General features: G+C 43.6%; 1 protein-coding gene across 1 annotated transcript; it reads left to right on the top strand.

Annotated features, from left to right (window-relative positions):
• Positions 1–1,258: 1,258 nt before the first annotated feature.
• Positions 1,259–16,559, top strand: DDX23 (DEAD-box helicase 23). The gene is made up of 17 exons (XM_081310085.1): positions 1,259–1,391; positions 5,818–6,026; positions 6,485–6,595; positions 8,923–9,016; positions 9,122–9,187; positions 10,252–10,390; positions 10,647–10,780; positions 10,896–11,008; positions 11,255–11,398; positions 11,492–11,717; positions 12,031–12,176; positions 12,785–12,962; positions 13,714–13,956; positions 14,381–14,532; positions 14,750–14,858; positions 15,577–15,751; positions 16,189–16,559. The coding sequence occupies exons 2-17, from the start codon at positions 5,818–5,820 to the stop codon at positions 16,410–16,412; spliced, it is 2,463 nt and encodes an 820-aa protein (XP_081166211.1). The 5' UTR covers positions 1,259–1,391; the 3' UTR covers positions 16,413–16,559.
• The last annotated feature ends 82 nt before the right edge of the window (positions 16,560–16,641 follow it).

The raw sequence follows: 16,641 nt of genomic DNA, 5'->3' as shown, positions 1-16,641 counted from the left end.
CCATCTGGGCTATAATATTACAAAATATCACCCATATCACACTGTTACAATAAACTAAGTAAAATAAGTATCGAATGTTAAGTGTCCATTACTGAGCTGGGCACTTAGAAGATTCTCAAAAAATTCTCAATAAATAGCTCTTAAAGGTTCTAGCTTCCTTGGTTTGATTCTTAGTTGCGGTTCCAGTCTGTGAGTAGAGAGCCCTCTAGTGTTCATTTCGTGTATTACACTCAATAGATAAACTGCGTTCGGTTTTCTCTGCGCTGGAAGAGAAAGCGTGCGTGTCCTAGAGTTACTTTGAACCATTGTGCGTGATGCTCAATGTTTATCTACCTTGAGACCTTGCTTGAGAACTGAAAATATACTCGAGGAGAAAAAACAGACCTGCAGCCATGCAGATTGAAACAACAAAGGGGACAAAATGGAAAAATGTAAGTTATCTCAACAGTGGCAACGATGTGCGTGTGTGTGTGTGTGTGCCCTTATTGGGATCAGAGAGGGGGCGGGAATTATGAATTCATGAGACCAAAGAAACAAAGTGAGCATATGATTTGGGTAAAAAAGCTCAGGGGAGGAATTAAGTAGGGGGAACTAGGAAGAAGCAGCAACAAAAATGAGATAACCCAGATCCCAAAGGGCAAGAAAATGAGGAAGCCAGGGTCCTATCTGGAATGTTAAGAAAACAGGTGCCTCAGCTCAGGAGATACCATCCTTCCTGGAGGCTTTTGGAGTCCAATGTGTTGGCTCATTTTGAATTGTCCTAACAACGGGTTGTTCAGCACTCACTCAGTTGCGGGATATTATAGTAACCCAGTTACTCCTAAACCTGGGGTAGTTCCACACAATGAACTAACCCACTTGTGAAAAACTAGTCTACTCCTGGAACCTGATCGTTAGTTTGTCTAGTTGTAAAGTGTACCGACTAATAATTTCTGTAAAACGGACAGACTAATAATCTATCTCAAAGAATTTTCGTAAAAACGCTTTTCCCCAACTACCGTTACCTCATTATGTGCTAGCATTAACTAAGGAAGCTCTAAATTACTTCGCTATAAGCCACCAGTCAGGATAATCATTAACTGTAGAAGACCAGTGCATTCGAAAAAGACTGTGCGGCTGGCTACACGCCCACAGAAATCTCTTCTTCCCGCAGACTCAAAGCTTTGACGGACCACATTGCCCAGCAGACCTCGCAGCCCGGCCGGCGCGCGCACCGTGCGTTCTGGGATTAGTAGTTCCCGACCTCACTGCCTGCCTGAGCCGAGCAGGCCCGGGGACTCGCCTTCCCAGCTTGCCGCGCGCCCGGGGTGCTCCACGGCGACCAGGAAATGGGAAAGATGGCGACGGCTCAGCGACGTTGAGGCCGCGTTAGGCGGTTCAGACACAGGGTGGTGAGTCCTGGGCGGTGGAGGCGGTCCCCACGATCTTGCAGAGAGGGCAAGAGTGGGGTCCACTACTGTAGCCCCTGCTTCCGGGACGAGGCGGGAAAGAATGCTTTAGCGAAAGGGCACGAGCCCGGGAAGCTCTGGCGGGCAGGAGTGTAGGGGCGCGGGCCCCAGGGGTAGTGTTGGTTGCCGAGGGCTCACTCCCACGTCTCTGGACGATGTTATGGACCTAGACCTTTGCCCATGGGTACAGCGCCTGTGATACCCCTACTCTGACCTGTTCTTGTTTCAAATAGCCCGTGCTCCTGCCAAACTGTAACTCGTTTACTCCCCAAATCAGTCCATACCTTCCCGCCTCTGCACCGCCTGTATTATTTCTTTTGAGGGGAATTGCTTCTTTTCCGCGCCCTCAATTACACATCCTCAGATTCTGCCTATACGTAAAGGCTCAAAAGCCACCTACTCTGTGGGGCCTTCTAAATCCCTTTTTACAAATGAAAGGAAAAACTGCTTCTTTTGAACTCCTGTAATACTTCATCTGAGCCTTCATCTTGGTATATGTCTCATGCCCTCTGTTGTTCTAAAAGCTTCCTGTGGACAGAATTTCATTTGTAACTCACACAACGTCTTGCACTGACCCTTGCTTATGGTACACGCTAGATAAATACTTAGATGAATGAAAAAAAAATCTGCCTTTTGCTTTACAAGAACAGAGGAACTCAAAAGTGTGGAGATTTAAGAGGAAGGCTGCTGGGAAGCATAGCCAGAGGTGGCCTGGTTATCTGTAATAAAAGTTGTCTATATTTATTCTCACTTTTCACTCGCTTCCAAATTCACTAGTCATGCTTATGCTCCCTCCTTGCCTTGAAACAGCTTTTGTCAAGGTCGCCAATAATTTCCATTTTTTCAAATGTAATGGTTGCTTCTTTACTCCACTTGAATGGTACTTGACACAGTTGACCACAACCTCCTTTGGTTTCTGTATTGCTACAGTTTCCTTTTTTTTTTTTTTCTTCTTACTGGCTGCTGCTGCTTTCTCGTGTGTGTGTGTGTGTGTGTGTGTGTGTGTGTGTGTGTGTACACACCCATGCGCATGTAATTTTTAAAAAATGTTTTCCATCTGTGATTGGTGGAATCCACGGATGTAGAACCTTGGAGGGATATAGAGGGCTGACTGTACTGTAATGCATTCTCAATGGTTTTATATGTAAAAGTTACCAAAAGTAATTCCCAGTGTAAAATTGGATCTCATCACATCCTGTTTAAAGCCATTCTAAGGTTTCCATTGCAGTTAACTTGAAATTCAAGTTTCTTTGCCCTGTCCTAACTCATTTTCATGATTTACTCCTGCCTCCCTCACTGGACTCATCTCCAGTCACCCCCCCCCCCACACACACACACACAAACCTCCTCAGTCCCATCAGTCACACAAATCTTTTTAAACCTGCCCCAGTGTTTAGTACTTGCTGTCTCTTCTATCTAATAAGTTCTTTTCCCTGATCTTTGCATGACTCTTTCTCTTCCATCATTCAGGTTTTAGCTTAAATGTCAATCAACTAAAGTTATTTTTCCCATTTGGTGCAGTGGCACACACCTGTATTCCCAGCTACTCAGGAGGCTGAGGCAGGAGGATGGCAAGATCAGTTTGGGGCAGCTTAACTAGACACTGTCTCAAAATAAAAAAGACTGGGAATGTAATTCTCTTACAGAATACCTCTGGGTTCAATTTACAGTATCCAGAAAGGTGGAGGTGGGGGGGCTCCCCATCATATCACCCTGTATTATTGTTTTCATTAGCTCTTACTACTATTTGAAATTCTCTCTACTAGAATTTAACTTTTGTGAAGTCACAGGTTTTGTGTTGTTTACTACTCTATCTGGCACCTACTAAGAACTCAATGAATATTTGTTGAAAGAATGAATAAGGTCCAGGATACTTTCTTTTGTATTTTCTTAAGAGTTATAAGAGGAAGAAATATAAGTATTTCTATGTGATGTGTGTGATGTGCAGATATAGAACAGTATTTTTAAAGATAAAATGGGTTGCCTGCACTTTTTGAAAGTACTACTTGTTCATTTTTGTTTTCTTATTCTTACACATTTTCCTTTTTTCAGACTATGTGGCAAGGAATGGCATAGGAAAGGAGGATTGTGCACTAAAGCTTAGGGAATTGATATTCTAGCTGGACCATTTGGACGATAAGTTCTGAGAAATGTATCCCAAGTCTTAGGGATGATGATTGTATTGATGATGATGGGGTAGAAGCAGATTCAGACTCTATGTCATTTTAGCTCCTGAATGAATTGGATTTTGTAGTCAAAGAAACAGTATAGCATGGTGTTCAGTGTCCCCCAGATAGGAGGGTAACAGATCAAATTCCTGCTCAAACCTTTCATGAGACTGGATAATGTAGATAATCAAGACTGTGAGAATCTGAGGAGGGGATGTCAGTTGGGACTTCTAGTTTTGGGTACTTTTTTTTTTTTTTTGTGGTGCTGGGGATCAAACCCAGGTCCTTGTGCACGTGAGGCAAGCTCTCTACCAACTGAGCTATGACCCCCCCAACCCTAGTTTTTGGTACTTTTTTTTTTAAAGAGAGAATTTTTTAAATTAATATTTATTTTTTAGTTTTCGGCGGACACAACATCTTTATTTGTATGTGGTGCTAAGGACCGAACCCAGCGACACGCGCATGCCAGGCGAGTGCGCTACCACTTGAGTCTCATCCCCAGCCCCAAGTTTTTGGTACTTTTTAATGTTTAATTTTGAATCTATGAATTGTAGATTCATGGGAAGTTGAGGAAAAATGTGTATGTAGGTCCTGTATACCCTATACCAAATCTCTCTAGTTAAAAGTGGTAGTACATTTCTTTAAATCTTTATACAAGTCTGATCATTCCTGCCTGACCCCTCTTTATTTAAGTGGTACTAGGAATTGAGCCCAGGGCCACTAGCACTGAGCTAAACCCAAACCCTTTTTCTTTTTTATTTTTATTTTATTTTTTAAAGAGAGAGCGAGAGAGAGAATTTTTTAATATTTATTTTTTTAGTTTTTGGCGGACATAACATCTTTGTTTGTATGTGATGCTGAGGATCGAACCTGGGCCGCACGCATGCCAGGCGAGCGCGCTGCCACTTGAGCCACATCCCCAGCCCTTTCTTTTTTATTTTGAGACAGGATCTTAGTATGTTTCTTAGTCTGGCTTCAAACTTGTGATCCTTATGCTTCAGCCTCCTGAGTTGCTGGGATTAGAAGTGTGTACTAGGGCTGGGGATGTGGCTCAAGCGGTAGCGCGCTCGCCTGGCATGCGTGCGGCCCGGGTTTGATCCTCAGCACCACATACCAACAAAGATGTTGTGTCCGCCGAGAACTAAAAAATAAATATTAAAAATTCTCTCTCTCTCTCTCTCTCTCTTCCTCTCTCACTCTCTCTTTAAAAAAAAAAAAAAAGAAGTGTGTACTACTGTATCCAGCTTTGTTTCTTCTTTTATTTATTTATTTTGATAACAGGGATTGAACCAGGGGGCTTAACCACTGAGCCACATCCCCAGCATAGTTTCCCCACCCTCTTTTGCGATAGGGTCTCGCTACATTGCTTAGGGACTTGCTAAATTGCTGAGGCTGGCCTCAAATTTATGATCCTCCTGCCTCAGCCTCCCGAGTTGCTGGGATTACAGACATGCACCACCATGCCCAGCTGTTCTCCTTTTAGGTTTTGTTTGTGCTGTTTATAATCTAAATCTCAAAGTTGAACTTTTCTCTTTTGAGCTCAAGACAGTTTATCTCCCTTAGATATATATATTGACTAATCCTGGCAGGCTAGCATACATAATATCCTCCTAAGATAAGCAATATGGGATATTTCTAGAAATTGTGGTACACTATTTATTTACCAACACATCTTTTTTTTTGAGAAAAAGGAAAAAGGTTTATTGCTTTGCTAGCAAAGGAAAAACACAGGGGATTCCTGTCCCAAAGGCTGTGAATCTCATCAACACATCTTTTAATACTTTTAAAATCTATTGACATATGGTATACTCATTGTACATATTTAGAAGTGAATGTATAAAAAGGAATCCCAGCTACTTGGGAAGTGAGGTGGGAAGATCTCAAGTTCAAGGCCAGCCTGGCAACTTACCAAGTCCCTTTCTCAAAATAAAAAATAAAAAGGACTGAGGATGTAGCTCAGCCCCCTTAGGTTCAATCCCCAGTACGCCTCAAAAACTAAAATAAAAATCCCAGAGTACAGTTTAGTGTGTAAGAATGGGCCTCTGGAGCCAAACTGTTTCTGTGTCCTCAGGCAAGTTAGTTTATATACCTGAACTTCAGTTTCTTCATCTCTAAAGTAGGCAGACTATTATATCTACCTCAGGGTTGTTTTGAGATTTGAGTGAATTATGTGTAATAACCCCTACTCTTGCCTACAACAGATGGCAGGAGAACTGGCTGATAAAAAGGACCGAGATGCATCACCTTCCAAGGAGGAAAGGAAGCGATCACGGACTCCTGACAGAGAGCGGGATAGAGACCGGGACCGGAAGTCCTCCCCATCTAAAGATAGGAAGCGACATCGTTCAAGGGATAGACGTCGAGGAGGCAGCCGCTCCCGCTCTCGTTCCCGTTCTAAGTCTACAGAGAGGTGAAGTGACTTTGCATGTCTGTTACATGAGAACGGAGGATACATTTCAAACTTCTTTCTTGGTTCCTTCAGTGCCTCTAGTATTAGACATCTGCTTTTTCTATATTAGTGTACTGCTATCCCAGTTGGACCTGCAAGTGTTTTCAGTTTTGTTCAGTTCTCAGAGGTTGAAAGGGAGCTTATAAGATGAAAGTCCACATGATCAAGGAAGATAGTTATCATGTTTGCATAGTTGTCCATGGTCTGTCATTGTCATCATTTTTACTTAGCATTGCAACTCTTATCTATGAGATATTCTTCGAATTCCGTTGTTATTGCCCTGGGAAATATATTCCACAATTTGTAACAATCACTTCGGAGAGGAAGGTGCAGTTCTTGGTATAGAACCTTATCAGGGCTATAGTGAAGTAAGATACTCTGGAAATATCAAGTGATCTCTTAACTTTGCTGTATTCCAGAGAACGAAGGCACAAAGAACGAGAACGAGATAAGGACCGAGATCGGAATAAAAAGGACCGCGATCGAGACAAGGATGGGCACAGACGAGACAAGGACCGTAAACGATCCAGGTACCTGAGGGAATGAGAGTGGGTTTTAGGGGGTGTGCTCATCTCTTCCTTTCTGCATCTCAGTTATCTCAGCTTCATAGGAAAATTAATTTCTCTTAGCAGATCTTGGTGGTAGTTATTGCAGAATTGTCTTTCTAAAAAGTATGTGTTTTCTTTAGAAAGTATAATGGTTAGTAAAGTCACATTTTGAGGCTCAACTTGTGCTTGGAATTTTGAAATTAGTTTGAAAAGGCTATTAGCCTACAAAACACTCCTGTAGCTCCATTATATCATTCAATTTCCTACCCAGGATATACAACACATATTTGTTAAAATAGCTTAATGTCACTGGGCATGGTGGCACACTCCTGTAATCCCAGCAAGTTGGGAACTTGAGGAGAATTGCAAGTTTGAGAACAGCCTCAGCAATTTAACAAAGCCCTCAGGAACTTAGCAAGACTCTGTCTCAAAATAAAAAATAAGGGCTGCTGGGCTGGGGTTATAGCTCAGTGGTAGAGCACTTGCCCAGCATGTGTGAGGCACTGGGTTTGATTCTTAGCACCACATATAAATAAATAAAAATAAAGGTTCATCAAGAACTAAAAAAAAAGGAGGGGGTGCTGGGGATGTAGCTCAGGGATTAAGGGCCTTTCGGTTAAATCTCCAGTGGTCCCCCTCCCTGCCCCATCGCCTAATGTTATGGGGCATGGTGGCACACACCCCTAATCCCAGCTACTTGGGAGACTGAGGCACAAAGATCACAAATTTGAGGCCACTCTGGGCGTTTTAGTTAGCGTTTTGCTGCTGTGACCAAAAGATCTGACAAGAACAGTTACAGGAGGAAAAGTTTATTTGGGAGCTCACAGTTTCAGAGGTCTCAGTTGATAGATGACTGATTCCATTTCTTGGAGCTTTGACTGCAGCAGAATATGGCAGAAGTGTGTGGTAGAGGAAAGCAGCTGGGAACTTGGCTCCAAGAAGCAGAGAGAGAGCTCTGCTCAGTAAGGACAAAATATATACCCCAAAGGCAGATTCCCAGGGACCCATCTCTTCCAGCTACATCTTCTCTGCCTACAGTTACCACCTGGTTTGTCCCTACCAGGGGATTAGGTTAAGAATTAACCTAGGGCAAGGGATGCGGCTCAAGAGGTAGCACGCTCGCCTGTCATGAGCGGGGCACTGGGTTTGATCCTCAACATCACTTAAAAATAAAAAAATAGGGGCTCCGGATGTGGCTCAAGCGGTAGCATGCTCGCCTGGCATGCGTGCGGCCTGGGTTCGATCCTTAGCACCACATACAAATAAAGATGTTGAGTCTGCTGAAAACTAAAAAATAAATATTAAAAAAAAATTCTCTCTCTAAAAAAAATAAAAAATAAAAAAATAAAGATATTATGTCCACCTAAAACTGAAAAATAAATATTTTTTAAAAATAATTAACCTAATTAGGTTAGGTTAGGAATTTCATGACTCAGTCATTTCACCTCTAAACTTTATTGCATTGTCTCACACATGAACTCTTGGAGGACACCTCATATCAAACCCATAACACTGGACAACTTCGCAAGACCCTGTCTCAAAATTAAAAAAAAGGATTATGGATGTAACTCAGTGATAAAGCACCCCTGAGTTCAATCCCTAGCACCTAAATGAATAGAATAGAATAGCTTAATGTCCCAGTGTTTTGATCTCTTTCCTTTGGAAACTTTCTATGTAAAGTTCTTATCAGACCCTGGATAAGGCAAAGGACAGAATACTTAAAACAGAAACTCAGTGGGATTGTTTGAGATCTCTTGTAGATTAAGCATGTAGCAGGCGTGGGGAAAGGCTTGCTGGCATAGATAGTAGGGAAAGATGCTGAGTGTTGGATATAAATGGTAGTATTTTCTTGGCTTGTAGGGGTTGCCAGGTAGGCTCAATTCATTGTGTATTATAAAATTAAGAGTTTTTTCTTTTCTTCTTTTTCCTAAGTGCAACTGCTTTATTTTGTGGTGCTGGGGATTGAACCCAAGACCTTGTGTATGTGTTTACCACTGAGCTATACCCCCGGAGCTGGAGAAAACATTTTTGACATTAATAGAGAAGGCCCACTTCCCAGAAGATATTGGTTTCAGAAAAGGAGATTCAGGTAGAATAGGGCTAAGAAAATGCCATAATTAGATTTCAGAGTAGGCAGAGGGGGACCTTGCCTGCCAAGAGAGCCTTAGGACATGATGGATAACCATGGGCTAGGCCATCTTGTTGAGTTATGAGGAAACTTCCTTCCTCCTCTTGGGGCTCAGTCTATACCTCATCCAGGAACTAGAGTAAGACATGATATAGACCTTTTTTGTTCTTTTTCCTCAAAGTTTATCGCCTGGCCGAGGAAAAGATTTTAAATCTCGGAAGGACAGAGACTCTAAAAAAGATGAAGATGATGAGCATGGTGATAAGAAGCCTAAGGTAAAAAAGAAATAATTTTTTCGTCTTCCTGCGAAGTGTAGCCCTGCTTTGTTGGTCCAATAGAAGAGAGCTTCTATGGAATGAAGTACTGTGTTTTGTCTTCAGGCCCAGCCACTATCTCTGGAGGAACTTTTAGCCAAGAAAAAGGCTGAGGAAGAAGCTGAGGCTAAGGTAGAAACTTTGGGGTCTCTATTAGCATACTCTGGGTGACATAACAAAATACCATAGTCTGGGTAGCTTTAATATTAGACATTATTTTGAACTGGGTTAAAGCTGTGTTGAGGACCGGGGTTGTGGCTCAGTGGTAGAGCACTTGCTGAGCATATGTGAGGCTCTGGGTTTGATCCTAGCACCACATAAAAATAAGCAAAATAAAGATATTGTGTCCGTCTACAACTAAAATAATATTAAAAAAAAAAAAAAAAAAACTGGGTTAGGTGGTTCATACCAGTAATCCCAGCCACTTAGGAGACCAAGGAAGGAAGATCCCAAGTTTGAGGCCCGCCTGGGCAACTTAGTGAGATACTGTCTCAAAAAATAAAATAAAAGAGCTGGAGATGTAACTCATTGGTACACAGTTGAGTGACATATGTGAGAACTTGGGTTTAGTCTCCAGAACTGAAAACAAGAAGATGATGATGATAAGAAGAAACCTCAAATTTCACAATTTCAAATAAAAAGATTTTAAAAAGAAGTCCAAGGTCAGGATATCAGTAGAGTTATTTCTTCTGAAGCCCCTCTTCTGGCTGTGGATTTTTTTTTCCTGTATTCACATGGTCATCTCTTTGTGCACATGTGCCCCTGGTGTCTTTGTGTGTTCAAATTTCTTCTTTTTATAAGGTCCCCAGTCCTATTGGATTAGGTGGCCTAATCCTACCTTGGTGGTCTCATTTTAATTTGATTTCTTCTTTAAAGGTCCTGTCTCTAAATACAGCCAAATCCTGAGGTACTGCGGATTAGGAATTTAACATGTGAATTTGGGAATGTACATAGTTCAGCCCATAACAGGATCCTAGGCCTATTTGTTTTCCTTAATAGGCTTAATGCCTTTGCAAATATTTTGGGGGGATTCCATGCAGTCTTCCTAGCAGTAATGTGATTGTTCCCTGCTCCCAGATCACAGTTCCCTCTTTATTTTATTTTTTTGTGGTGCTGGGGACTGAAACCAGGAGCTTACATGCTATAGCCAAGTGTGCTCTACCACGGAGCCATATCCCCCACTCTTTGTTTTGTAGCCTAAGTTCCTCTCCAAAGCAGAGCGGGAAGCTGAAGCTCTAAAGCGACGGCAGCAGGAAGTGGAAGAGCGGCAGAGAATGCTTGAAGAAGAAAGGAAGAAAAGGAAACAGTTCCAAGACTTGGGCAGGAAGATGTTGGGTTTGTTTTTCTACCCTGTGTGGAAAGGGTGGGATAGGATTATGGTGTCACTTAGAAAGAGAGAAACCTGTTTGCTCCAGAATTTGGAAGAGAGAAGGATGGTGGAAATTTATGAGAAAAATATCTTTTTTATTAGATCTCCCTTGTATCAAGTCTATTTCTTTTTCTTCATTTGGTATTGTCTGGATTCCCTCCATTCCCTTTCCTTTTTACTTCCACTGAATTCTTCTGCAACTTTTCTTTCTTTGGTCTCCAGAAGACCCTCAGGAAAGGGAACGCCGGGAACGAAGGGAGAGAATGGAGCGGGAGACCAATGGAAATGAGGATGAGGAAGGTCGTCAGAAGATCCGGGAAGAGAAGGATAAGAGCAAGGAACTGCATGCTATTAAGGTGCAGGCCTTGGCTTCATCTACACACACACACAAAGAACAGTTATTTGGCCATTCTGGCCTCTGTATGTGAGAGTTGAGCCTTGAAATTGACTGGTTTTGTGCTGTCCGGGCAGGAACGTTACCTGGGTGGCATCAAAAAGCGGCGTCGAACAAGGCATCTCAACGATCGCAAGTTTGTCTTTGAGTGGGATGCATCTGAGGACACATCCATCGATTACAACCCCCTGTGAGTAGCTTTGGCCTGAGTCCCTTGTCTTCGACACTAGGCAGCCCTAGAGAGAGAGAAAGCTAATGGTGACAGAGGTAGATAAAAAGTAAGATAAAACTGGGATGGGAAAATTGGTAATACTCAACCAGCTCTGAGAGAGGAAAGATGCTGGTCAGGGAGAACTGATGCATATTGACAGTCTATCTTTACCCTCTGCTGCTACAATAGCTCCTCCTCTTTTTTTTCTTCCTGTCTCAATTCTAGATACAAAGAACGGCACCAGGTGCAGTTGTTGGGGCGAGGCTTCATTGCAGGCATTGACTTAAAGCAGCAGAAACGAGAGCAGTCACGCTTCTATGGAGACCTAATGGAGAAGAGGCGAACACTGGAAGAAAAGGAGCAGGAGGAGTGAGTAGTTGAGGTGGTTGGACAGAGCCCAGGGTTTCTCCAGAAAGGAGGTAGAAGTTACTGATTCCATTTAATCCTTGCATTCTGCTCCAGAGCAAGACTCCGAAAACTTCGAAAGAAAGAAGCCAAACAGCGCTGGGATGATCGTCATTGGTCGCAGAAGAAGTTAGATGAGATGACAGACAGGGACTGGCGGATCTTCCGTGAGGACTATAGCATTACCACCAAAGGTGGCAAAATCCCTAATCCCATTCGATCCTGGAAAGACTCTTCTCTGCCCCCACACATCTTGGAGGTCATTGATAAATGTGGCTATAAGGTAAGAAGGGACAATTGACCCAGGAGACCAGCCATGTTCCTACATTCTAGGGATACAATCTTAATTTGGGAATAGAGAATTTTGTTCCTTGATTATTAGGTATCTTCTCTGCCCTTGGACACCAAAATGACCCTATCTGTCACTTTCTGGTGGAAGTATTGGCCATTTAGGGATTGTGATTCTTTTTGTGCCCCCTTTCCTGTGAATTGTACTCTGTGTCCACCCAAATACATTGTGCTGGCACATTGCCTGCTGTGTTAGCAGTAGCTTGGGTAGTACCTGCACCCATTATTCTTTCTTTGGGTCACTGCAGGAACCAACACCTATCCAGCGCCAGGCAATTCCAATTGGGTTACAAAATCGTGACATCATTGGTGTGGCTGAGACTGGCAGTGGTAAAACTGCAGCCTTCCTCATCCCATTGCTGGTCTGGATCACCACACTTCCCAAAATTGACAGGTAGGTTCAGCTGGCTTCAGTTGGAGTGAGTTTGGATTGGTATGAGAAGTGAAAATTGTTATGTTTGTTGAGGTTTTTGTGGGGTTTTTGTTGTTGTTGTTGTTGTTGTTTTATTGTGTTTTTGCAGTGCTGGGGATTGAACCCAGGGCTTTGCATGTGCTAGGCAAGTGCTCTAGTACTGAGCTCCATCCCAGTCCCTGGTGTTGTCTTTGTAAGTCTATAATCAGAAGCTGCCTTCTTTATTTTGGGTTGGATATGAGTGAATAATTGGATCATGATATCAAAGAAGTATATGCTTGTTGCTGGCAAGGATCAATCCTTAGAGAAATTTGTTATTCTGGAGTCTTTAATTTTTTTTAATTTCTTTTTTTTTTTTTTTTTTTTTTTTATGTCAAACCCAGTGCCTCTCATGTGCTAGGCAAGCATTCTACCACTGGGCCACCACCCCAGCCCTGGAGTCTTTAATTTTTAAGTGGGATCCCTACATTCTTTTCCCACAAGCCTCCCTATTCCCATAGTTAGCCTTAAAAGTAATTTTGTCTTGCTCCTATTTGTGGTTGAATAAGAACCAAAGCTCATGAAGCTGTGGGACACCCCATTTACCACAGGATCGAAGAGTCAGACCAGGGCCCTTATGCCATCATCCTGGCTCCTACTCGTGAGTTGGCTCAGCAGATTGAGGAAGAGACCATCAAATTTGGGAAGCCGCTAGGCATCCGCACTGTAGCTGTCATTGGTGGTATCTCCAGAGAAGACCAGGGCTTCAGGCTGCGCATGGGTTGTGAGGTTTGTTTCCCTTGCCAGCAGCCACCTGCTGTTTGGGAAGGCTCTCTCTCTCTCTCGGGCATTTGTTTCTAGTTTCTGGAATAGATGTGCAGTAAAATGAAAAAAGGGACTAGTTTATGTATATGTACTACTTATTCAGATCTTATGCACCATGGGTCATACTGCACATAATGCATAAATATTAGCTTATTAATTCTCACAACAAACATGAAAACAGGGAGTGGGATCACCATTTTATAAATGAAGCTGAGACTTGGGTTAATAAATTGCCTGAAGTCCCACATAGCTGGCTAGCAGCAGACAAAGCTGAGGTTCATATCCAAAGCCTGTGCTCTTACTACTTTGCCAGCCCACATCATTGACTTTGCATGTTACCTTCCTGTCAGGAAAGAGGATGTGAGCCTTTTAGAAATCTGTAGGAATTGAGTTGTGCAGACTTCTCAGTGGCATCTCTTCATGCAGCCACTTTCAAATGTTAGTCTCTCTCCTATATAGAAAGTTCCTTCTGATTTTTGCCTTCTCTGTCTAATCTCTGTCTTACTTTAGAGACCCCATTTATTTATTCCCGAGGTAGCAACAAATAACTTCATATAAGTTCTTAGGAATTTCTATACTGCCAAACTCATCTAGAGGTTGGGTTCCAAGTTCCTTAGCACTGGAGGTCTGTTACTCAACTGGGTGGATAGTTCACATCAGAGAAAAGAAGGGGTTTGCCTTCTGGGGCCATATATAATTACGGAATACTCCCTAGATCGTGATCGCTACCCCGGGACGTCTGATTGATGTACTGGAGAACCGTTACCTAGTGTTGAGCCGCTGTACCTATGTGGTTCTGGATGAGGCAGATAGGATGATTGACATGGGCTTTGAGCCAGATGTCCAGAAGATCCTGGAGCACATGCCTGTCAGCAACCAGAAACCAGACACAGATGAGGCTGAGGATCCTGAGAAGATGTTGGCCAACTTTGAGTCAGGAAAACATAAGTACCGCCAAGTAAGACTGCTTCCCTGGGTTGGGAAAAATTGGGCAAGTTCCTACACCTGCTTGTAGACTCTTTTTGCCTTATATAGGCTTAGAGTACGTGTTTCTGGAATGATGAGGTGTGCCTAGGTACAATCCTCTGACAGTCTTTAAGGGTGGCCTTTTAGCTTAGTCCTGAAAAAATTATTTCAAAAAATCATGCTACTACCCAGGACAACAGGTAGCAAATGCTCTAGCTCTTCTTGTCATTGTAGGATGTAAAGTGCCTGAATGAACAGGTATTGGGGAAAAATAAGAAAGCAAAGGACACTGTTCCTAAGGTGATAGCTATCAAACTTACAGTAGAACACATTTTAGATTCTTTTTAGCTTGTGGTGATAGTGGGATATGTGATTATATCTGCCTGGGCCCAGGGCTGAGCCTCCTGTTTTTGTAGACAGTCATGTTCACTGCCACCATGCCTCCAGCGGTGGAGCGTCTGGCCAGGAGCTATCTTCGGCGACCTGCTGTGGTATACATTGGCTCCGCAGGCAAGCCCCATGAGCGTGTGGAACAGAAGGTCTTCCTCATGTCAGAGTCAGAAAAGAGGTATGGGGACAGCTGAGCTGGGGAAACTGGTGGAGAGGAAGTGCTTTGAGAACTTCTTCCAGTGCAGTCACGGCTGGGCAATTGTTCTGCCATGTTGAAGAGTTTGTTTTCTTTTTTAGAATGCCATTGGCTTTTAAGATCCTGAAATTGGTGTTCACAGGTCAGGGTTGGGCGTTTCACTTAGAGTGGGAAATATGCATCTCATTTTTCTCCCCAGGAAAAAGCTGCTGGCAATATTGGAACAAGGCTTTGATCCACCCATCATCATTTTTGTCAATCAAAAGAAGGGTTGTGATGTGTTGGCCAAGTCCCTGGAGAAAATGGGGGTATGTTTGGCAAGGGAGAGCAGCAGTCTCTGTGGCTGCTTTTTGACACTGGGGTGGGGGGAGTCCCTTAGGCACCTACTTTGAGTTCTCATCCTTTAACCTTTCTAACATTCAGCCAATCGGGGCCAAAATGAAAAGAATGTTTGAGGAGAACTAAGGCAGTTGCTAGGACTCCCTGTCCATTCCAGCTGTACCAGTCAAAAGCTGCTGTGGGTCTTCATCCAAGTAGGGTGTGGGCAGAAAGAGGTTTTTGAGATGCATCTTAACAGGGTCTGAGGGTGTGGAATAGAGTTGTGTTCATGCTGTTTGAATATGTTTGGGAGTGGAGATAATAGGGTCAGGAGGCAAATATTGATAATCGGTGCCCTTGACAAGGAGAGTGTATCCTTGACCTTCAATTCTTCATCTTCCTTAAATTTCCTGATGCCTGCTTTCCACCCTCATCTCTCCTAATTCTCTGAGAACTTCTCACCTGATTCCATCCACCCAGATGCTTTGCCTTTGACCTTACTCTGTCTGCCTCTGCCACGCTCTTTTCCCTCCCATCCCTTTTTTCACTTCACCCGTTCTTTCCTCTCTTTCAATTGTATTCTTTCTCTTTCCTCCTTCCCTTTTCCTACCTGCTGTTCACCCCAACCCTTCCCCTCCATCCCCATTCTCTTTATTTTTGTGTCTTCCCATATTCCCATTATTGTCTACCTTACCATTCTTCCAACAGTACAATGCTTGTACACTGCATGGTGGAAAAGGTCAGGAGCAGCGAGAATTTGCGCTGTCCAACCTCAAGGCTGGGGCCAAGGATATTTTGGTGGCTACAGATGTGGCTGGTCGTGGTATCGACATCCAGGATGTGTCTATGGTTGTCAACTATGATATGGCCAAAAACATTGAAGGTAAGTGCACAGGAAAGCAGCTTCAATTCAGTGTAAGGTGAGACTATATGTCCTTCCACTTAGGGTCAATGCTGTTCTGAGGAGCTCCCAGCTTCCAGTCTGGGTACACCAGTCCTGATGAGAAAAGCTCTTGCCCATCAGCTCGTCTGGGTTGGTTATCCTAGTACATGGAATAACACTTCTGTCTTCAGGGTTATAGAAAAGAATGGGGCTAGGTGACACTTGGTATAGTAGGATGATCACAGTCAGCAGTGGGAGTGGGGAGACAGCAGTGGAAGGCTCTGTGGGAGCATCAGATATGGGCAGGGTAAGGTGGATTCTCTGCCCATAAAGGTTCATGGGGGATAGGAGTGGGTGCCTTTAGGAATAGATGCTTCAGACAGTGCCCACCAGGGCATCTGGCCTGGTCCCAGGGTGATATTCCTCCTGCTCCCCAGATTATATCCACCGCATTGGCCGTACGGGACGAGCAGGCAAGAGTGGTGTGGCTATCACCTTCCTCACCAAAGAGGACTCAGCTGTATTCTATGAGCTGAAGCAAGCCATCCTGGAGAGCCCAGTGTCTTCCTGTCCCCCAGAGCTAGCCAACCACCCAGATGCTCAGCACAAGCCAGGCACCATCCTCACCAAGAAGCGCCGAGAAGAGACCATCTTTGCTTGACACAGCACTCCTCCAGTGGGTTTAAGGACATGCTGTGAAGCTGCGTGATGCCTAATCTTTAAGACCCTCACATTCCTCTTTCCAGGTTCTCAGTCTTGGGTTATGGGAGCTTGGAAACAATTAGACTCTCTGGCTTAGACCGTAAGGTCGGAGGCCTGAGTGAGACTGCAAAACCATAGGAGGATGCTGTGGGAGGCAGGGAAAGCACAGATGTTAGGCCCAGCTTTGC

Source organism: Spermophilus citellus (assembly GCF_964194105.1).
Source record: "Spermophilus citellus genome assembly, chromosome: 10".
Taxonomy (NCBI): Eukaryota; Metazoa; Chordata; class Mammalia; order Rodentia; family Sciuridae; genus Spermophilus; species Spermophilus citellus.
Note: the sequence above shows the minus strand (reverse complement) of the source record. Positions and strands in the feature narration are given on the sequence as shown.